This window comes from Muntiacus reevesi, chromosome 5 (assembly GCF_963930625.1).
Source record: "Muntiacus reevesi chromosome 5, mMunRee1.1, whole genome shotgun sequence".
In the NCBI taxonomy this organism is placed as follows: domain Eukaryota; kingdom Metazoa; phylum Chordata; class Mammalia; order Artiodactyla; family Cervidae; genus Muntiacus; species Muntiacus reevesi.
In genome coordinates this window covers 5,594,807-5,617,477 of record NC_089253.1, presented here as the reverse complement: position 1 = coordinate 5,617,477, position 22,671 = coordinate 5,594,807, and the positions used below count along the sequence as shown (strand labels likewise).

Genomic DNA, 22,671 nt, shown 5'->3' with positions numbered 1-22,671 from the left:
GCCAGAGGTATGCCAAGATTTTGGGCCAGAGGTATGCCAAAAATCTACAAGACAGCCATTAAAACAACTGCAGAAAGCTGGGACAGCATTGTGGTGCTCACTTGGAGACAAGAATGTGAATAAGAAGCAAAGAATACAATCATAGGGCAGCAACGTCAAAAGAGAGCTTGTGCTGAATAATGATGTCAAAGCAAAGGCCCATGCTTCCTCTCCGACGAGTACCAATGAGACCATTCCTACTTCCCCATGAAGTGACATTTTTTCTGGTTTTAGAACAAGGGGTGTTATCAAGTAAAACAGATATCTGGTAAAATGGAATAGAGAAAGTGCTGTTAGAAGGAAGATCAAAAGTCTGGAAAGATTTGTTCATAATCTAAAGATACTGAAGGTACACAAGAACTGAGGATGTAAATGAGGACAGAGGATGAGAGTGTTGGAAGAAAAAGCATGAGGGGTCCTCTGATCCTAGCACTATTATGTGAAATCTGTCATGGAAAATAGGCTAAGGTGCACTTTAATGATAAGGAATGAGAAAAGAAAAACATAGCTTAAAGGCCAAATAACATAACTTACCACTGTGAGGATTCCACCTGGAATGTTAGCATCATGGTGCACACACTCTCTGTTGACAGGATGACGCAGGTGGTGGTCCTCTCTGTTTTACACTTTAACTTGGGTCTTTTCTAGCTTCTGCATTTACTGTTGAGTAGAGTAATTGTGACATCAGGAGGAAATCATCCAATCATGGTATTCTGCTTTTCTTTTAAAATTTCTTCTCACTTATTTATATTAATCTTTTATACTTTTCATACTATATTCCTGTCTCACTTCTCATCCATTCTACAGGTTATGGTATACTGTAAAATATATTAGCATAGCATTCTCAAATTTTACTTTAAGTTTTAAGCTACTTTAGGGCAGTTTTTGGACCCAGGATTTTAGAAATGCTCAATAGGAATACATTTATCATGAATCTCAGCCATCATGACATCAACTTTTCACTTTTTTGGAAAGGGAATGTTGCTATCTGGATGACCAGATTATCATATCACCCTGTGACATCATCATATGGGCTCAATAAAGGACAGAAATAGTATGGACCTAACAAAAGCAGAAGATATTAAGAAGAGGTGCTAAGAATATACAGAAGAACTGTACAAAAAAAAAAAATCTTCATGATCCAGATAATTACGATGATGTGATCACTCATCTAGAGCCAGACATCTTGGAATGTGAAGTCAAGTGGGTATTAGGAAGCATCATTATTAAGCTAGTGGAGGTGATGGAATTCCAGAGAGCTATTTCAAATACTAAAAGATGATGTTGTGAAAGTGCTGAACTCGATATGCCAGCAAACTTGGGAAACTCAGCAGTGGCCACAGGACTGGAAAAGGTCAGTTTTCATTCCAATCCCAAAGAATGCTCAAACTACAGCACAATTGCACTCATCTCACACGCTAGCAAAGTAATGATCAAAATTCTCCAAGCCAGGCTCCAATAATACATGAACCATGAACTTCCAGATGTTCAAGCTGGTTTCAGAAAAGGCAGAGGAACCAGAGATCAAATTGTCAACATCTGCTGGATCATCGAAAAAGCAGGAGAGTTCCAAAAAACCATCTAGTTCTGCTTTATTGACTATGCCAAAGGCTTTGACTGTGTGGATCACAACAAACTGTGGAAAATTCTTCAAGAGACTGGAATACCAGACCACCTGACCTGCCTCTTGAGAAACCTGTATGCAGGTCAGGAAGCAACAGTTAGAACTGGACATGGAACAGACTGGTTCCAAATAGGAAAAGGACTGTGTCAAGGCTGTATATTGTCACCCTGCTTACTTAACTTATATGCAGAGTACATCATGAGAAATGCTGGGCTGGAAGAAGCACAAGCTAGAATCAAGATTGCTGGGAGAAATATTAATAACCTCAGAGATGCAGATGACACCATCCTTATGGCAGAAAGTGAAGAAAAACTAAAGAGCCTCTTGATGAAAGTGAAAGAGGAGAGTGAAAATGTTGGCTTAAAGCCCAACATTCAGAGAACAAAGATTATGGCATCCAGTCCCATCACTTTATGGCTAATAGATGGGGAAATAGTAGAAAGAGAAGCAGACTTTATTTTGGGGGGCTCCAAAATCACTGCAGATGGTGACTGCAGCCATGAAATTAAAAGACGCTTATTCCTTGGAAGAAAAGTTATGACCAACCTAGACAGCATATTAAAAAGCAGAGGCATTACTTTGCCAACAAACGTCCATCTAGTCAAGGCTATGGTTTTTCCAGTGGTCATGTAGGGATGTGAGAGTTGGACTATAAAGAAAGCTGAGTGCCGAAGAATTGATGCCTTTGAACTGTGGTGTTGGAGAATACACTTAAGAGTCCCTTGGACTGCAAGGAGATCCAACCAGTCCATCCTAAAACAGATCAGTCCTGGGTGTTCATTGAAAGGACTGATGTTGAAGCTGAAACTCCAACAATTTGGCCACCTGACACAGAGAGCTGACTCATTTGAAAAGACTCTGATGCTGGGAAAGATTGAAGGCAGGACTAGAAGGGGATGACAGAGGATGAGATGGTTGGATGGCATCACCGACTCAATGGACATGAGTTTGAGTAAACTCCGCAAGTTGGTGATAGACAGGGAGGCTTGGCATGCTGCAGTCCATGGGGTCACAAAGAGTGGGACACGATTGAGTGACTGAACTGAGCTGATATTTGTACAGTGAGCATCTAGGTGATCCCTCTTTTATGAAAGATAAAGCAACATCTTCAGATGAAACATATGATTAGATGTTAAACATTATTTCTTTTCTATAGAATCCTAATTATTTGCATGTTTCTTAAGAAATTTACATATAGTGCTTCATTAGTGCACAAGTCACACTTTTTCAAACCTTGCTGTGACCCATTTGATGGGATTTGGACTTTGAAGTTACAAGATTACCTCTTCTAGCATAGTAGAAGAGAGGGAAAAAGATTATATAGGAACAATTTCCAGGTGGTTCAAGTGGTAAAGAATCCACTTGCCAAAGTAAGAGACACAGGCAGGAGACACAGGTTCAATCCCTGGGTTGAGAAGATACCCTTAAGAAGGAAATTGCAACCCACTCCAGTATTCTTGCCTGGGAAATCTCACGGACAGAGGAGTCCGGCTGGCCACAGTCCATGGGGTTACAAAGAGCTGGACGTGACTGAGCACACAGGAGTAATTAAACTTTAGGAACGAAAAAGATACTGCGTTTTCCCTTGTTAGAGTCCCTGAATACTGAGCAGAACAAATGTGATAATAGTTTTACTGAGAGATTGATTTTTCAATACTTAAACTTTCCTATACATTTTTTCCCTATTTTTTAGCTGAAGGAAAGATCAAAAGGGGTTAGTACACATCAACAGTGTTGCTCTGTTAAGTGTGCTTTGTAAGATGAAAATATCATCTAAGATGCTAATAATCAGAAACGGTGATAGCAGCATCCTGTTATACGCTTAATTAAGAAGATGGAATAATGAATCTCTCTCTATATTTTAGAAAAGGCCAAAGCCCTGCTGAACTAGCTAACTGGACTTTATACAATGAATTGCCAAGATAAAGAATGCAGATGCCACCATTTAAGGCATAGACAACCTTCATATTTAAGGTAACACTGCTCCTTCTTAGAACTGTTTATGTTTAATTATGTATTCAATATTTGGCTTCTCATTGTTGTAGGCTTTCTAAAGGCAAGGACCATATATTCAGAATTTTTCACAGTATCTGGAATGCTGTAGCCTCATCGAATGAGTGAATAATCTAATTTTAATTTGGGAAGATTAATTAAGTTGGGAAACTCTGTTAATTAACACACTGATCTCTTCTATTAGTCAACATTTAATTATCTATAAAAAATGAGATATGAGTAGGAAAAAACAATTTTCACAAATAACCTAGTAATTTTTTTCCTTGAACATGAGAAAACCAAACAAAATTTTATAACATATATATATGGGAGAAGGCTTCCCAGGGGGCTCAGTGGTAAAGAATCTGCCTGCAAATGCAGGAGATGCAGGAGACGCATGACATGTTCGATCCCTGGGCTGCAAAGATCCCCCCCGGAAGAGGAAATGGCAACTCACTCCAGTATTCTTGCCTGGAGAATCCCAAGGACAGAGGATCCTGGTGGTCTACAGTCCACGGGGTTGCAAAGGGTCAGACACACTTAAGCAACCTAGCTCACATGCATAGATAAGAGTGACCCAGAGGAATTGAGTAACTCCCCCAAATGGTCAAAACCCTCACCTTAAATACCATCCTTAGCTAAAGCCATTGGGGGCAGTGGTTTGGGGACCTCAAAGTTAGGGAGGGGGGAAGGCAACTCACATGGAGATAGAAAGCAAAAGATTAGTAAAAAAAAAAATGTAGGGCAGAGACAATGGGATACAGAGAGGAATTTTAACAGCCTCTCCCTCTCTGTCTACCATACCAATGAGTTCATGCTATGGTTATCTATGGTGATGGCTGCATTCCTGAGTCAGCTCCTCTGTTTACAATCTTTTAGACAGTTAGGGGGAAGATCAAAGTTTATTCCTGACCCTCTGGGGCCTTGATTTTCAGCTAGAAATAGTGTACGGGCCAAAGGTGGCGAATTTTGCTTTCCTACAGTCCTACCTTCGAAATTTTTTTAAAGACATTTCATAGTCCAGAAGTCGATAGATTGCTTTATCTCACCAAGTCAGTTTCTTAGTTCTGACAATAAAGTCATGTCAGTTACTCATTTCAGGAAGCACTGATGGAAGCAGGCTCTTAAGGTTAGGTCTACAGGACACAGGCAATCAAGTATTTAATAAGATGCATTTCTATGGAGACAAAACTAAAACAAGGTTTAGTGATTGGTGGGAGGTGGTTTACTCATTCAGTCATGTTCGACTCTCAAACCCCACGGACTGTAGCCCGCCAGGCTCCTCGGTCCATGGGATTCTCCAGGTAAAAATACTGGAGTGGGTTGCCTTTTCTTCTGCAGGGTATCTTCCCGACTCAGGAATTGAATCCGGGTCTCCTGCATTGCAGGTAGATTCTTTAACGACTGCACTTTTAGGGAATGATTGGAGCAAATTATAAACACAATATGGAGTCCTGAGAGTTTCTACTTGAGAAGATTTGGACAGGGAAGACTGCATGCTGCAGTCCATACAGTCGCAAAGAGTTGGACACAACTAAGTGACTCAACAACAACAAAAGCAAGGAGAACAGGCAGCTCATGCTCAAAAGCACCAAATTCCCCATTTATCTGGGGAAGTTTGTATGGGTAACATTTGGGGTGGGGGCTACAGGTGTGTGGCTTTGTGCTGATCGGTTGGTGGTGAGGTAACAGGGTGGGCCGCAGAAATCTGGCCCTCGGCCAGAAGTGGCCATCCTTCGCCTGGGTGGGGGCCTTCCGTCTCAGAAGAATGTAAAGGTATTGTTATGTATAATCCTGGGAGGAGCCAGGAACCTGCCCCAAGGGGCACTGCTGTCTCTAGACTGTCCTCCCTTGTTTCTATATTCCCTCCCTTCCTTAGATTGCTAGTGTTCAGTCCTTGAGTTTCAGACTCTGCAACCCCCTGGGCTGCAGCATGCCAGGCTTCCCTGTCCTCCACTATCTCCCGGAACTTGCTCAAACTCATGTCCATCAAGTCGGTGATGCCATCCAACCATCTCATCCTCTGTCGTCCCCTTCTGCTCCTGCCCTCAATCTTTCCCAGCATCAGGGTCTTTTCCAGTGAGTCTGCTCTTTGCATCAGATGGCCAAAGTATTGGAGCCAACTGTTTGAACCTGCCCTTTGGAACTCAGGGAAGGTCATGGAGGCTGAATGAAGCCGACTTCCTACAAATAAGAAATGGGGGCCACAGAAAGAATTTGAACCCCGAAGCCCCCACAGCGTCCTGCTCTATTTGATAACAGGAGATACACTGTCCTTTTAATGTTCTACTCAGTGGGCACCTTTGCTCTGGCAGCAAAACTGCTTTGAATAGGAGGCATCCAGGCATGAATTGCTAAAGATTGCCTCCACAATAAAAAAGGGTGGATTCAGGCATCCTGATTACAAGGATGGCTGCTTTGCAAACCTTGATACCACTTTTAAAGAGATACGCTAGGGAAAACAGGACTGGAGGGAGAGGCTAGGGAGGATGACAAGAAACTACCATCAGTTAGGGTACAAGGCACTTTCCGTGGTGAATCTTATTAATTTGAACCTATAACATTCATGGCAACCCACTCCGGTATTCTTGCCTGGGAAATCCCTTGCACGGAGGAGCCTGGCAGGCTACAGCCTATGGGGTCGGGAAAGAGCTGGACAGGATGTAGCAGCTAAACAGCAACATTCTAGTGAGAGGGGGGGAAACCCCCAGTTGCAGAAGAAGAAACTGACAGTTACAAATATTTGGAGACTTGTTCTGGTAAAGGAAAAGAAGAGAAAATCCCACCAGTTTCCATGTTGTATGTGGTTAAGAAACTGATGTGTTAAAATTACTTGAAAATTGCTAGTTTGTGCAGAATGTGAATATCAACCAAGGCCTCAATATAGATGAAAGTCAAAGTGAAAGTCACTCAGTCATGTCCGACTCTTTGAGACCCCATGGACTGCAGTCCATGGAATTCTCCAGGCCAGAATACTGGAGTGGGTAGCCTTTTCCTGCTCCAGGGGGTCTTCCCAACCCAGGGATCAAACCTAGGCCTCCCACATTACAGGTGGATTCTTTAACAGTTGAACCACATGGGAAGTCCAAAAAGGCGTTCTGCATGAAAGCTTATAGGAGTGAGTGTGCCTAGCTGTGTCCAACTCCTTGTGACTCTGGACTGTAGCCTGCCAGGTTCCTCTGTCCATGGGATTTTTCAGGCAAGTATACTGGAGTGGGTTGCCATTCCCTTTTCCAGGGAATGAACTTGTATATCCTGTGTTTCCAACATTGTAGGCAGATTCTTTACCCACTGAGCCATCAGGAAGATAACAGATAGATGTTATCAAAATGGAAAATACGAATCCCAAACAAAGCACATCAGTCAATTAGCCTATAAGGAAAAAAATAGTAGGACTTTTATCTGTGTTTAAATTTATCTCATCCTTTAAAATTAAAAAAGGTTTATTTTTCTGAATGTGTCACCATATACATGTTAGTACAGTGGTGCCTATATACAATATTTGAATGAATAAACATAAAATATAAGCATTAAAAAAAAAAAATTGATGCGTTATCACGGAGCAGGCAGAACCGGAGATGCTTCCCAAGCGTGGGTAGTTAGAAATTAGATTTCGGCAGGGAGTAATCAACAGAGAAGTCAGAGGTGTGGTTAAATATATTTGACTGCCGAAATTTGGAAATCCTGCAGTGCCTGGAAAGAGGTTGGTCAGTAGAGTTTCTCAGGGGGCATTTTTCAGCGGCCTCCCCGCGAACGCAGAGTTTGCCCGGGGTGGACAGAGTGGACGGAGCCTGCCACCAAGAAGGATGTCTCCACCCCCCGCAGGGTCGCCTCTGCCCCGTCGAGGCCCCCGGGCGAGCGCAGGGACCGCGAGCTCGGTGCCGGCGTCCCTCCGCCTTCGGAGCCGCGCGGAGGCCGGCGGGCCCCTGAGGACGCGCCGCGGGGACAGCGCCGGGCGGCCGCCTGGTGGGCCCGCGCGCGCCCGGTCGCGCGCCCCCGGCTCGCCCGCGCCCCCGCGGCGCGCCCCCGGCCTGCCCGCGCCCCCGCGGCGCGCCCCCGCGGCCGGCGCCTCCCGCTGCTGCCCGAGGAAGCCATGGCCCGAGACGCGCGCGGGCCGTACCTGTGGATGTGCCTGGCCGCAGCGCTGGCGTCCTTCCTGGCTGGATTTACGGTGGGTAAGTGTGCCGACCCCTGCCCCGGGCGCCAGGCGCCCCTCCACCCTGCGGCCTGCGTGGAGAGAAGCCCGACAGCCGCCGGGGACGGCCGCGGCGCCGCGTCCCAGCCCGACTGCAAGCCGAATGCGGTGCGTTCCGGCCTTTCTAGTAAAGGGCGGCTGCAGTTCAAGTCTTTCACATGCCGAGCTCGGGCTTCTCTGGCGGCTCAGCTGGTAAAGAATCCGCCTGCAGTGCAGGAGACCCCATTCGATTCCTGGGCCGGGAAGATCCGCTGGAGGAGGGATAAGCTACCCACTCCAGTGTTCTCGGGCTTCCTTGGTGGCTCCGCTGGTAAAGAAAACGCCTGCAATGCAGGAGACCCCGGTTCCATCCCTGGGTTGGGAAGATCTACTGGAGAAGGGAAAGGCTACCCACTCCAGGATTCTTGGGCTCCTCTGTGTCTCAGGCGGTAAGGAATCCACTTGCAACGTGGGAGACCTTAGTTCGATCCCTGGGTTGGGAAGATCCCTTGGAGAAGGGAACGGCTACCCACTCCAGGAGTCTGGCCTGGAGAAAGCCATGGCCTATACAGCCTACGGGGTCTCTGAGCGCCTTTCACTCAGTCAGGGTACTGTTAAGAGCCGTTGTAAAGAAACTTTAGAGTTGCCACTATTCGCAGGGGTCAAGGAGTTTATTTCGTTTTCAAGAGTCGAAACTTACAACTGCCCTTCTGTGATCATTTATTGCAAAAATCTCTGGGAAATCCTCTCGTGTGTCAGCCGCTGCGCTGTGAAGCAGACCTCGGTGGGCGAACGAGAAGCAGAGGATCGTGTTCTAATACATAACACGGGGAAATGACAAGATTCTCTCTCGTCTAAAACTCCTTTAACCAACTCAGAATTACAAAATGGAATTTGAAGGTTTTCTGCATTTAAGTTTGAATTTTTTGTAATGCTCCCCGTGATCTGTTTCTCTGCTGAGGGCTCTTTGTGTTGGGTGGGGGGACTTTTAGTTTTTATAAAAGTCAAAAGCACTTATTGTGTATGTAATATGCATGTGTCTCTGTATCTGCTCCCCCCTCCCCTCTCCACAGGTTGGCTTAGTAAGCCCCTCAAAGATCCCGGCACTTCAGTAGACAGTCACCAGAATCTAAGGTGGAAACTGATATCTGAGATGAAAGCTGATAATATAAAATCATTTCTTCGGTAAGTTTGTTTTAAATAATTGATCTTAAAAATAAGAATTTTGAAATAATGCAGAGTGAGAACTGTTTGAAAACTGATTATATTCATGTGGGTAACCTTCTTTGTGTGAAATGATATAATATCATATTAATTCCTGATAGTTTAAATGTCCGTTTATACAACTCTTAAGAGTAAAATCTATTTGAATGTTGCAGAAGTCTTTCTTCCCTAACTTCATGTGCAGAAAAAGTCTTTGGTTTCTTTATTAAGAGATGTTCCAACTTCATGTACTTTGGACGGCAGCTGAAGGTTACTCTCTGTTCCCCAGGCCTGGGTTTAATCAGGGAATTTATTTAAATGTCACATTCTATCAGGAAGACTCAGATGGTGGTAAACTTTGATTTAGAGAGAAAGAGATTAAAGTTTCAGATTCTGTTCACCACAAATTAAACCTTTGTCCCATCTACAAACGTAAGGAACATAAAGAGGAAAGAGGACAGAATGAAAGCAAAAGGATCAGTGCAAACCCCCCAGTGTCTTAGCAAGAGAAAGAATGACATTCAGGAGAGTGATTATGAAGTGCTTGAAGGCAGCTATTGTGACATTTATTTCACTAAAAACAAACAAACAAACAAACAAAAACAGTTTTATTGAGGTATAAGAAAATTAGAGATACCAAGGGAACATTTCATGCAAAGATGGGCTCAATAAAGGACAGAAATGGTCACCCTGCCTTTTTTTTTTTTTTTCACACATACATACAAATTTTTCTTTAAATTTCAGGGATTTCACAGAATCCCCCACCACAGATCCATAGTCCCCACATTCATTCAACTCCCACAGGTTGCAAATGAGGAAGCTGAGACCCAAAGAGGGAAAGGTACTGGGCCAAGGTCACACAGTGTATACTGGCAGAACCAAGGGGCATATTTCTCCCCATGCCTCTTACAGCTGTATTCAGGGACTTGTCATCCTGGCCAAAAGGTGGGGTCACCTGCATACAGCCTCACCTTTGCCTCCTACTCCTGGGGAAATACTAATAGCTGAGCATCTCTCCAACTGCCACAGCCCTTTTCACCACTAGGTGGCGCCTGCACCATGTGTTAGGCTGAAGTTAACAAACATCCTGGAAAATTAAAGGTGCTCCAAAGACCTGCCCCTCTTGATCTGTATCTGAAGCCGGTGAGCCTAGAGACTGTGCTTTGCAACAAGAGAAAGCCCACGCGCAGCAACGAAGACCCAGAGCAATCAAAAGTAAATAAATAAATAATATATAAAAAAAGAATCTGTGCAGCATCAGACCTTTCATAGTTTCCAAACTGGCGAAAGCACATAGTCCTTTGATAACCTGGAGAAACTCTGGGGAGGCCCCCAGCCAGCAGGGCCAGAACTGGAACTCAAACCAGACAGGTGTCCTGACCTCAGGCCAGTGCTGTCACCCTGCTTATTTAACTTATATGCAGAGCACATCATGAGAAATGCTGGGCTGGAGGAAGCATAAGCTGGAATCAAGATTGCCTGGAGAAATATCAATAACCTCAGATATGGAGATAACATCACTCTTATGGCAGAAAGTGAAGAAGAACTACAGAACCTCTTGATGAAAAAGGAGAGTGAAAAAGTTGGCTTAAAGCTCAACATTAAAAAAACTCAGATCATGGCATCCGGTCCCATCTCTTCAAGGCAAATCGATGGGGAAACAGTGGCTGACTTTATTTTGGGGGGGCTCCAAAATCTCTGCAGGTGGTGATTGCAACCATGAAATTAAAAGACGCTTACTCCTTGGAAGAAAAGTTATGACCAACCTAGACAGCATATTAAAAAGCAGAGACATTACTTGGCCAACAAAGGTCCATCTAGTCAAGGCTATGGTTTTTCCAGTAGTCATGTATGGATGTGAGAGTTGGACTGTAAAGAAAGCTGAGCGCCGAAGAATTGATGCCTTTGAACTGTGATGTTGGAGAAGACTCTTGAGAGTCCCTTGGACTGCAAGGAGATCCAACCAGTACATCCTAAAGGAGATCAGTCCTGAATGTTGATTGGAGGGACTGATGTTGAAGCTGAAACTCCAATACTTTGGCCACCTGATGCAAAGAGCTGACTCTCTGGGGAAGACTCTGATGCTGGGAAAGATTGAGGGCAGGAGGAGAAGGGGATAACAGAGGATGAGATGGTTGGATGGCATCACCCACTCAGTGGACATGAGGTTGGCTAAACTCTGGGAATTGGTGATGGACAGGGAGGCCTGGCGTGCTGTGGTCCATGGGGTCATAAAGAGTCAGATACGACTGAGTGACTGAACTGAATTTTCATAAAATATACTGCATCCATATAAAGTTTACAATTTGAGAGTAATGACATATACATAATACACTCAGCCAACCTCCTCAATCAAGAGACAGAAAAATTATATCAAGGCTTTGTGGTTATTCCTCCTTCACTCTCTTACTATGGATTCCTTTTTATCTTCTAATATTTTATATAAATAGAATCATACAGTATGTGCTTTTTTGTGTCTTTCACTCAGCATCATGAATGATTTTGGAATTCAGCCAGGTTGTTGATTATATCTGTGGAGTACATTGCTTTTTATTGCTGAGTATTATTCTGTTGTATGGATCAGTTCAGTTCAGTCGCTCAGTCTTGTCCGACTCCATCCCATGGACTGCAGCACGCCAGGCCTCCCTGTTCATTTCCAATTCCCGGAGCTTGCTCAAACTCATGTCTGTTGAGTTGGAAATGCCATTCAACCATCTCATCCTCTGTCGTCCCCTTCTCCTCCTGCCTTCAATCTTTCCCAGCATCAGGGTCTTTTCCAATGAGTTAATTGTTTGCATCAGGTGACCAAAGTATTGGAGTGTCAGCATCAGCCCTTCCAATGAATAGGTTTTATAGATAGACCCCAATATGTAGTTGATGGGTATTGAGTTGTTTCTGGTTTTTGATCATGGTGAACAAAGTTGGAATGAACATGTATGTTTTCATTTCTCTTGGAATGGCTGTGTTGGGTGATAAGCATATGTTTAACTTTTTAAGAAAATGACAGATTTCAAAAGTGGTATACAATTTTATATTCCTCCCTTAGTAATATTGGTTGTTTCATTTTAACCATTTTAGTAGGTGTGTATTAGTGTCTGGCTTCTCAGAGGGCACTAGTAAAGAACTCGCCTGAATGTGCGTGAGACATGAGAGATATAGGTTCTATCCCTGGATCTGGAAGATCCCTACAGGAGGGCATAGCAACCCACTCCAGAATTCTTGCCTGGAAAATCCCATGGACAAAGGAGCCTGGCAGGCTACAGTCCATGGGGTCGCAAAGAGTTGGACATGACTGAAGCGACTTGGCACGCACGTATGTAGCAGTATCTCATTGTGGTTTTAATTTATATTTTCTTGATGGTTGGTGATATTAAGCATCTTCTTGTGTGCTTATTGGACATCTGCATATCTTTTATATGGTCCCTGTTCAATGTTTTTTTTTTTTTCATTTAAAAAGTATTTTGTTTTGTTATTGAGTGTAAAAGTTCTTTATACATTCTTTTGTCAGACATGTGAGTATTTTCTTCTGTTCTATGGTTGGCCTTTTTTATTTTCTCAGTGGCATTTATATAGGGCAGGGATTTTAAATTTTGATAAAGTCCAGTTGAACAATTTTTGTCTTATAGTTCATACTTTTGTGTTCTATCTAATTTAGCCTATGAGAAGTTGTGAAGATTATTTTTGAAGTTTTATGATTGTAGCTTGCACATTTAGGTCAGTGGTCCACTTCAAGGTAATTTTTATGTGCAGTGTGATATGAGTTGATGATTTTCTAAATACAATATGTAATTATTTCTATAAGATTTGTTTAAAAAACTTCCCTTTCCCATTTGAATAGCTTTGATATCTTTGACTAAAATCACTTGACCATAATGGCCTGTTTTTGGATATTTATTTTCTTCTGTCGTTGTGTCGCTCAGTCATTTCCGACTCTTTGCAACCCCATGTACTGCAGCCCACCACGCTTCCCTGTCCTTCACTATCTCCTGGAGTTTGCTCAGACTTGTGTCCATTGAGTCAATGATGCCATCCAACCATCTTATCCTCTGTCACTGACTTCTCCTCCTGCCTTCAATCTTTTCCAGCATCAGGGTCTTTTCCAATGAGTTGGCTCTTTGCTTCAGGTAACCAGAATATTGGAGCTTCAGCTTCAGCATCAGTCCTTCCAGTGGATATTCAGGGTTGATTTCCTTTAGGATTTTGTTTTGGTCTTGCTGTCCAAGGGGCTCTTGAGAGTCTTCTCCAGCACCACAGTCTGAAAGCATCAATTCTTCACTGCTCAGCCTTCTTTATGGTCCAACTCTCACATGACTGCAAAAACCACAGCTTGGACTTATATGGACCTTTGCCAGCAAAATATTTTCTTCTGTTGATCTATTAATCTCAGTACCATGTTATCTTGTTTGGTATAGCTTAATAGTAAGTTGAAAATGAGATAGGATTGATCCTACATATTTTGCTTTTTAAAAATTGCTTTGACTATTTTATTTGCATTTCCAAATAAATTTTAAAATCAACTTCTTAATTCCTACCAAAGAAAAAAAAATGCCTGCTGGAACTTTGATTAAAATTGCATTGAATTTGTGAGCAAATTAGAAAGAGTCTTTTAATCTCTTCATTCATTGTAGGGATGTACTGTGTGTGTTAGTTGCTCAGTCATGTCCAACTCTTTGTGACCTCTTGGACTGTGGTTCAGTCCCTGCCAGGCTCCTTTGTCCATGAAATTCGCCAAGCAAGAATACTGGAGTGGGTTGCCATTTCCTTCCCCTGGGGGACTTCCCAATCCAGGGATCGAACCCAGGTCTCCTGCATTGAGGGTGGATTCTTTACTGTCTGAGCAAACAGGAAAGCCCTCGGGATGTACTACAGTTTCCTGAGTAGATCCACCTGCCAGTGCAGGAGACAAAAGAGAAACAGTTCGATCCCTGAGTCAGGAAGATCCTCTGGAGGAGGAAATGGCAACCCACTCCAGTATTCTTGCCTGGAAAACTCCATGGTCAGAGGACCCTGCTGGGCTGCAGCCCACTGGCTCGCAAAGAGTAGGACACGACTGAGCAAGCACATACACACATGCACATGACCATATTATGTCTGATAAAAGACGAGAAAAATTTAGTTGAGATCCACTACAGTTTTCTTCTGTTGAAAGGAACACAAAAGAGGAAATAACTTCTCCTGAACATTGTAGCATGAATATATGATGCGTGGAGCTGCAGTGCCCGTCTTGGACCATAAGGAGAAATTCAGTAAAGTTGTTCCCTGCTGCTTTTTTTGGTGCACTTCTTTCATTTCAGTGGGTGGCTGAAAAGGTGAGAGGCAAACCTTAATGATTAATCCTTCACCTTAAATGAAGGGAATATACTTACCTTACCCCCCTCTCCAGCTGTAAGAATATTATCTATTCACTAAAGGAAATAAAACAATAATGAATTATATGTAGTAGAATTTTAAATATTCCCAGCCCCAGTGGTTTTCTTGTGCATGCAAACACTTCTGTCTGCAAACACATTAATACTTTTTAAAAAAATTAGTTTATTTTGCTTGATTGCGTCGGGTCTCAGTTACAGCCCACAGGCTCTTTTTTCAGCACGGGGGCTTCTCTAGTTGTGGCGTGTGGGCTTAGTTGCCCTGTGAAACACGGGCTCTTAGTTCCCTGACCAGGGATCAAACCAGCATTCCCTGCATTGCAAGGCGGATTCTTTTTTTTTTCTTGGCTTTCCCTTCATGGGTCTCTCTATTCAAGACCTTTTTTTTTGATTGTCAGCAACTGGCTTGGCCCTTTGAGGCTTCCTATCAGGAATGCTTTAAGTCAAAGTGCATGTGTGGGAAGGTGGATTCTTAATCACTGGACCATAAGGGAAGTCCTGATACTTTTTCCCCCCCCACAAATATTCTTTGGTATTAAATATCAGTAACTTGCAGCTTTAATTAAATGATAATAGACGTGGAAAGCTTCACAGAAAAGAAAATGATCGAAGTATCGTAATGAATGGTTAACAGCTTACAGGCGGGGAAGGAAAATGACTAGGAGTGGTGTAGGGATATTTACGTAAGTAGGATGATACTTTTGTCTAAGAGAAGATCTTGTGCAGAGGCTAAAAAGGGTGATGATTTTAGGAGACCAATTAGCATATTAATGATAAGAGTGAAGAAGTTTATAAGGTGAGTGGTGAGAAATGAAGCTGGAAAGTGGATCAGATGAAAAAAAGGGTCCAAATGCTATATCCAGTGTGAACTTTATAATGCAGAATATAAGGAGCCATAAAAGGATTTTAAGCAGTTGATCAGTATGATCAGATGAATGATTTAATTCCTCAATGGATCTTCCCGACCCAGGAATCAAACTCAGGTCTCCTGCATTGCAGGCAGATTCTTTACCGACTGAGCTACGAGGGAAGCCCTACTAAATTATAAGCAACTTATTTAACTGCTCTCCATTTCCTCATTTGCAAAATGGGGACAATGGAAGAAGGGTGATCAGGATTAAATCAGAAAGCCCATGTGAAATATCTCATCAGGTTACTGGCATATAGTAAGTTTTCAGTAAGTACTGATTTTGCTCTACTCTCTGTTTTTTGGTTGTTCTATGATTGACTAAAACACCAGTGTGTAGAAGTATAATTGCCCTACTTACAGAGGGAGGGAGTTTGGGAAACTTTTAAAATATTTACCTCAAGCAAAGCGAATTTCATTTGAAACTGTTTGTGAAGTTACTTAACTGTTGCGAATCATTAGACTCAGAACAAAGAGATCATTGCCCAAACTCAGTTCAGTAAATCTGAATTATGTGATTCCTGGATAACAGGCAAGTACTGAGCCTTTGGAAATACAAACATAAAGCTGCATGGACTTGAACTTCAGTGGGATAAATAGACAACTGTATACAGTAGGGTGAGAACAGCACCACAAGTGCATGCTGTCACGGCTGCCCGACTGTGTCTGGCAAACATGATGATCTTTGTTTGAGAATATCTTCACTTCCTGATAAGCAGCAAGAAGCTAGCACCGGTGGCGTAGGGATGTGCCGTCCTTGCATCGTGTTTTCTCGTCCCCGAGTCCCTGCTGACTGTTCACCACGGGATGTGTTCTTTTCTGAGGAGCACTGTCAGGACCAGCCCAACAGTGAACCCACCCGAGGGAGCAGAGCCTAGAAGAATAAAGGAAAAAGAAGACTCAGAAATGAAGTGGGGGACCAGGGGACTGATGCCATTCACAGGCAAAAGCCCAGATCCTAATCCTTGCATGCCTTTTATTATTAACTTCTCCTTCCTTGTTTGTACTCTAGAGATATCTGTTCTTTACAATCTCAGATGTCAAGCCTTCAGGCCTTTCATGCTTCTGTTCAGCCCTTCGGCTAGTGACGCCCTTTCTCAGAAACCCCCTCAAGGCGCTGGTCACTACTGGTTTCCCATTAGTCACATCAGTACTTCAGCATCTTGTTTTCAAGATGTCTTTCCATGATGTACTTTTTACTGCTCCCAGCCCTTCCTTCGCCTGGGGGTGATGAGAAAGTCATTCTTATTTTTCAAAGAAGCCCAATTAATTATAGTACAGGCCTGTTTAGTTACACACAAATATTTAAAAACTGGCATATCTAGAAATCCCTAGCTGTGTTTTTTATATCTTGCTTATAGAAATGATACTTAAGTCTAAAATATGAGTTATGCATCTAGAAGAGTTCCTAGGACATTTTCTGAATATAGTCTTTGAATCCCACTTTAATTTTATTTTCATTTCAGTTCGTTTACAAAGCTACCTCACCTGGCAGGAACGGAACAAAATTTATTGCTTGCCAAGACAATCCAAAGCCAGTGGAAGAAATTTGGACTGGATTCAGCCGAGTTGGTGCACTATGACGTTCTCCTGTCTTACCCTAATGAGACAGATGCCAGCTACATATCAGTCATGGATGAACATGGAATTGAGGTGACTGATTTATAATATTGTATTAGCTTAGGTGTACAGCAAAGTGATTCCATTTTATGTAAATTTCTTTCAGATTATTTCCCATTATAGATTATTATAAGTTATTGAATATTGTTCCCTGTGTTACACAGTAAAACTTGTTGCTTCCCTACTTAATGTATCTGTTAACATCTGTTAATGTATCTGTTAGTGTATCTTTAAATCCTGTAGTGTGTGCTAAGTTGGTTCAGCCTTGTCCGACTCTTTTTGACCCCCTGGATCATACCCTGGCAGGATACTCTGGCCATGGGATTCTCCAGGCAAGAGTACTGGAGTGGGTTGCCATTTCCTCCTTCAGGAGATCTTCCCGACCCAGGGATCGAACCCGAGTCTCTTATGTCTCCTGCCTTGGCAGGCAGGGTCTTCACCACTAGCACCACCTGGGAAGCCCCAGAATACGGGAGTAGGTCGCCATTTCATTCTAAGGGGATCTTCCCAACCCAGGGACCAAACCTGTGTCTCCTGCCTGTGTCTCTTGCATTGGCAGGTAGATTCTTTACCCCTTGAGCCACCTGGGAATTGTGAATCCTATACTCCTATTTTATTCCTTCCCCCAGTGCTTCTCTGGTGGCTCAGATGGTAAAGAATCTGCTTGCAACGTGGGAGACCTGGCTTTGATCCCCAGGTTGGGAAGATCCCTGGGGGAGGGCATGGCAACCCACTTGAGTGTTCTTATCTGGAGAATCCCATGGACAGAGGAGCTTGGCGGGCTACAGTCCATGGGGTTGCAGAGAGTTGGACATGACTGAGCATAGCACATCCCTTTCTTCTTTAGTAATCATAAGTTGTTTTCTGTGTCTGTAAACCTCTCTTTGTATATAGATGGATCTGTGTTATTTTTTATATTCCAAATAAAAGTGATGTATTTGTGTCTCTGACGTACTTCGTTTAGTATGATATTCTCTAGGTCTACCCCTCTTGCTTGCAAATGGCAGTATTCAATACTCTTTTATGGCTGGGTAATATTCCATTGTATATGTAAACCAAATCTTATGAAACCAGTTGTCTGTTAGTGGGCATGTGGCTTGTTTCCATGTCTCAGCTATTGTAAATAGTGCTGTTTCAAATATTTGGGTGCATATACCTTTTCAAATTAAAGTTTTTGTCTTTTCTGTATATATGCCCATGAGTAGAATTGCTAGATCATACAGTAGCTCTATTTTTAGCTTTTTAAGGAGCCTCCATACTGTTCTGTATAGTGCCTGTACCAATTTACACTCCCACTAACGGTGTAGGAGAGTTCCTTTTTCTCTGCACCTTTTCTAGCATTTGTTCTGCATTCCTCTGATGGTTAGCAATGTTGAGCATCTTTTCATGTGCCTGTTCACCATCTGTATGTCTTCTTTAAAGAAATATCTATTTAGGCCTTTTGCACACAAAATGTATTATTCTTCAATAGCAATCTGAAATGTTTCTAACTTTATGTGTTTGAATTCTTGCTAGATTTTCAATACATCATACGTTGAGCCACCACCAGATGGATATGAGAATGTTAAGAATATTGTACCACCCTACAATGCCTTTTCACCCCCGGGTGTGCCAGAGGTAAAATAAAAGACACTCAGTTCTTTAAGCCTTTACGTAAAAATACCTATGTAACGGACTAAAACCAAGGAAATTAGGTGGATCATACATGTTAATTCTATCATGTTAATTAACATACATGTTAATTCATACATGTTAATTGGGATTCTATCCTCTACATAACCTCCCTAAAAACAATTTTTAGAAAAGAAAAAAATAAATAAATACTTGAGAACCAGACCCTGATAAGCACATGCCACTCTTTGAAATAACTAAGAAACTGCTGAACATGTCTTAATTCAGTAAGGGCAGTAGATAGTTTTCAAACGTTTTTCCTTTGTTCATTGTCTGACTTTGTTATAGATTTGTAGATCTGAATTGATAAATCATACCACAGAAGTTCTTAATACTATAGTTGGAAATAAATACCATGGTTGGAAATAATGTAGCTACTTTTATTTATACTATTTCCCATAGCTCAGTGTACAGTAGTAATTTCTTCGAACATTTAAACACTGTTTAAATATCTTACATATTGTCTCTCTTGTTTTTTTTTTTTTTTGGCTAGCTTTCAGGATATTGAAATATTTTAAAAGACTTCTCCAGAATTAGCATAGGTCTGTTTATTAAGCCCAAGACAAGAAAGATAACTTTTTTATGATGCAGTATTTTGGAGCAAACTTCTACATTGGTTTTCTCTTTAGCAGTGTTTTGTATTTTTGTTGTTGTTGTTTGTTTTTATTTTTATTTCCAACAGGGGGAGCTTGTATATGTGAACTACGCTCGTACTGAAGACTTTTTCAAACTAGAAAGAGAGATGAACATCAACTGCACTGGAAAGATTGTTATTGCAAGATATGGGAAAATCTTCAGAGGAAACAAAGTACTTTGTTGTTTGCTTTTCTAAGGGAAAAATGATATATAACCAGTAAATATAAATGATTTGCATTATTTGCATTATGGTTTCCAAAAATTGCCGTTGGCTGGTGGAGTCACTAAGTAGTGTCTGACTCTCGTGACCCCGTGGACTGGAGCCCGCCAGGCTGCTCTGTCCATGGGATTCTCCAGGCAAGAATGCTGGAGTGGTTGCCATTTCCTTCTCCAGAATTGCCATGTATATATTTATAAATTTGTTATTTTCATGGTTGCACAGAAAAATCCTGGGGTTTTATTTGTTTGCTTGTCTTTTGTCATTGTTGTTTTTTTGCTACCTCACCTATCTAGAAAGGAAAATTATTCTGCTTAGTTTTATTACCAAAGCTATGTTTTTTTTTTTATTAAAATGAAGAAATTTTATATAAACTAAAAAATGAAAATCCATATTTTACTCAATTCATTCATTGCCCAGACATAATCAATTCTTAATAGGTCCTTTCAGGCTTAATTTTGTGAAATATGAATGTATGTCTTCATATACTCATTTTACGTAATTTTTTTTTTAAACAAAGAGGGCATCAGATACTACATCCTATATAAATTTATTGTTTCACTCAATAATAACTCAGAGGTCAGCACATTGAGAGTTATATAATAAAATGGTAAAGAGTATAGGCTGCTAGATCTGTGTAACCTGGCTCCTTGTTTGGTGTGGGTTCCTGATGCTCTAGATCTTTTACTGTGAGCAAGTTACTTAACCTCTCGGTGCCAGTGTTTCTTCTTACGTGAAATAGGAATGCTAATAATAACATTAATCTCTTAGAATCCACAGTAGGATTTATCAACCTTACATTTGAAAGTACTTAGGATAGTTACTGGTACTGAGTAGTTTCTTGTAACTGCTTATTAATTAAATACCTCATTTTTAAAAAATCTTTATTTATTTGGCTGTACCGAGTTTTAGTTGCAGGACACGGGATCTCTAGTCACGGCGCTTGAGCTCTCATGAGCAGCATGTGGCATCTAGTTCCCTGACCAGGGATCACACCTGGGCTCCCTGCATGGGAGCTCCAAGTCTTGGCCGCTGGACCATCAGAGAAGTTCCTCCCTCGTCATTTTAGATGGCTATGCAATATTTCACAGAATTATTAAGCAATTTATTTAACCATTCCGCTTGTCTTAAATTTGTTACCATTATAAATATTTATATTGTGAGCATCTTCGTCCATATGTACTTGAACATTTGTGTGAGGATTTTTGTAATATAGATTCACTCCTAGAAGCTGAATGGCTAAATCATAGTGTACAGTTGACTCAAATCTATGACAACATAGATTTGAACTATGTGAGTCCACTTGTACATGGATATTTTCAATAGTTAATAATAGTATTTTTACTATTACTACATATCAAACCAATTACTACATGGCTTCCCAGGTGGCACAGCGGCCTGCTAATGCAGAAGACACACAGGAGGTATGGGTTCAGTCTCTGGGTCAAGATCTCCTGGAGTAGAAAAGGGCAATCAGCTCCAGTACTCTTGCCTAAAAAGTCCCATGGACAAAGGAGCTTGGCAGGCTACAGTCCATAGGGTCACAAAGAGTTGAACAGGAATGGGCAGCTATGCATGCATTCACACAGTTTCTACAAGGTCAGAGGCTGGTTGAAACCACAGATGCAGACAAACGGAGAGTACAGAGGGCCAAGCCTCAGTTATTCTTGGGTTAACCCCACATTGTTCAAGGATCAGGTGTACATTATTTCAGAAGTCTGATGGGCATCATCGATTAGTACTTCAAAAAAGTTGTATCAGATTTTGCTTTTTCTAATCTTTGTCTGAATGCTGGGAAGTGTTTTAGCTGATTAATGGTTATCTATCTTTCATTATACTGCTTCTGGTAATCAAGAATTCAGTATCTTACAGGATACATTTTCCTATTTGTGGTCAGTTTGAATTGTTAGAAACATTTACAAAACACTGGGCGATGTTTCAGACACTAAGTTCTGGGTAGATTTTCTTCTCTTCTTTCTCTTTTCCTCTTCTGCCCCGGGCTCTCTGCAGTGAGATTATGGAGTGTTAACCATTGGACCACTAAGGACTTAACCTTTGTAGAATTTTAAGTTAGCTTTCTTAGTTCCACAGATATTTACATCATCTTAAGTCTATGGTCTGGAGGAAGCACAAGCTGGAGTCAAGATTGCTGGGAGAAATATCAATAACCTCAGATATACAGATGACACCACCCTTATGGCAGAAAGTGAAGAAGAACTAAAGAGCCTCTTGATGAAAGTGAAAGAGGAGAGTGAAAAAGTTGGCTTAAAGCTCAACATTCAAAAAATTCACATCATGGCATCCGGTCCTATCACTTCAAGGCAAATCGATGGGGAAACAGTGGAAACTGGCTGACTTTATTTTTCTGGGCTCCAAAATCACTGCAGATGGTGATTGCAGCCATGAAATTAAAAGATGCTTGCTCCTTGGAAGGAAAGTTATGACCAACCTAGACAGCATATTCAAAAGCAGAGGCATTACTTTGTCAACAAAGGTCTGTCTAGTCAAGGCTATGGTTTTTCCAGTGGTCATGTATGGATGTGAGAGTTGAACTATAAAGAAAGCTGAGCACTGAAGAATTGATGCTTTTGAACTGTGGTGTTGGAGAAGACTCTTGAGAGTCCCTTGGACTGCAAGGAGATCCAACCAGTCCATCCTAAGGGAGACCAGTCCTGGGTGTTCATTGGAAGGACTGGTGCTGAAGCTGAAACTCCAATACTTTGGCCACCTGATGTGAAGAACTGACTCATTGGAAAAGACCCTGATGTTGGGAAAGACTGAGGGCAGGAGGAGAAGGGGACGACAAGGATGAGATGGTTGGATGGCATCACTGACTCAATGGACATGGGTTTGGGTGGACTCCGGGAGTTGGTGATGGACAGGGAGGCCTGGCGTGCTGTGGTTCATGGGGTCACAGAATTGAACACGACTGAGTGACTGAACTGAACTGAAGTCTGTGGTGTTCTAAACATTGGAGAGTGTGCATGCTCAGTCGCCTCGGTCATGTCCAGGTCTTTGGGATCCAATGGACTGTAGCCCAGCAAGCTCCTCTGTCCATGGGAGTTTCCAGGCAAGAATAGTGGAGAGGGTTGTCATGCTCTCCTCCAGGGGATCTTCCTGACCCGGGAATAGAACCCGCATCTCCTGTGTTGCCTCCATGGCAGGCAGATTCTTTATCACTGAGCCACCTGGGAAACCCCAAACACTAAGGGGTAGATAGTT

At 42.2% G+C, this 22,671-nt stretch overlaps 1 protein-coding gene across 5 annotated transcripts in view; it reads left to right on the top strand.

Annotated features, from left to right (window-relative positions):
• Positions 1 to 7,726: 7,726 nt before the first annotated feature.
• The window catches only part of NAALAD2 (N-acetylated alpha-linked acidic dipeptidase 2), a 61,951-nt gene continuing 47,006 nt past the window's right edge, over positions 7,727 to 22,671 (top strand). For 4 of the 5 annotated variants that reach the window (XM_065936826.1, XM_065936825.1, XM_065936823.1 and 1 more), the window contains exons 1-5: positions 7,727 to 7,830; positions 8,903 to 9,014; positions 16,772 to 16,958; positions 18,441 to 18,542; positions 19,279 to 19,404. In XM_065936826.1, coding sequence (XP_065792898.1) covers positions 7,749 to 7,830; positions 8,903 to 9,014; positions 16,772 to 16,958; positions 18,441 to 18,542; positions 19,279 to 19,404 — 609 coding nt within the window. In that variant the 5' untranslated portion in view covers positions 7,727 to 7,748. The remainder of the gene's footprint in view (positions 7,831 to 8,902; positions 9,015 to 16,771; positions 16,959 to 18,440; positions 18,543 to 19,278; positions 19,405 to 22,671) is intronic. The other variant, XM_065936827.1, reaches the window with a different exon arrangement.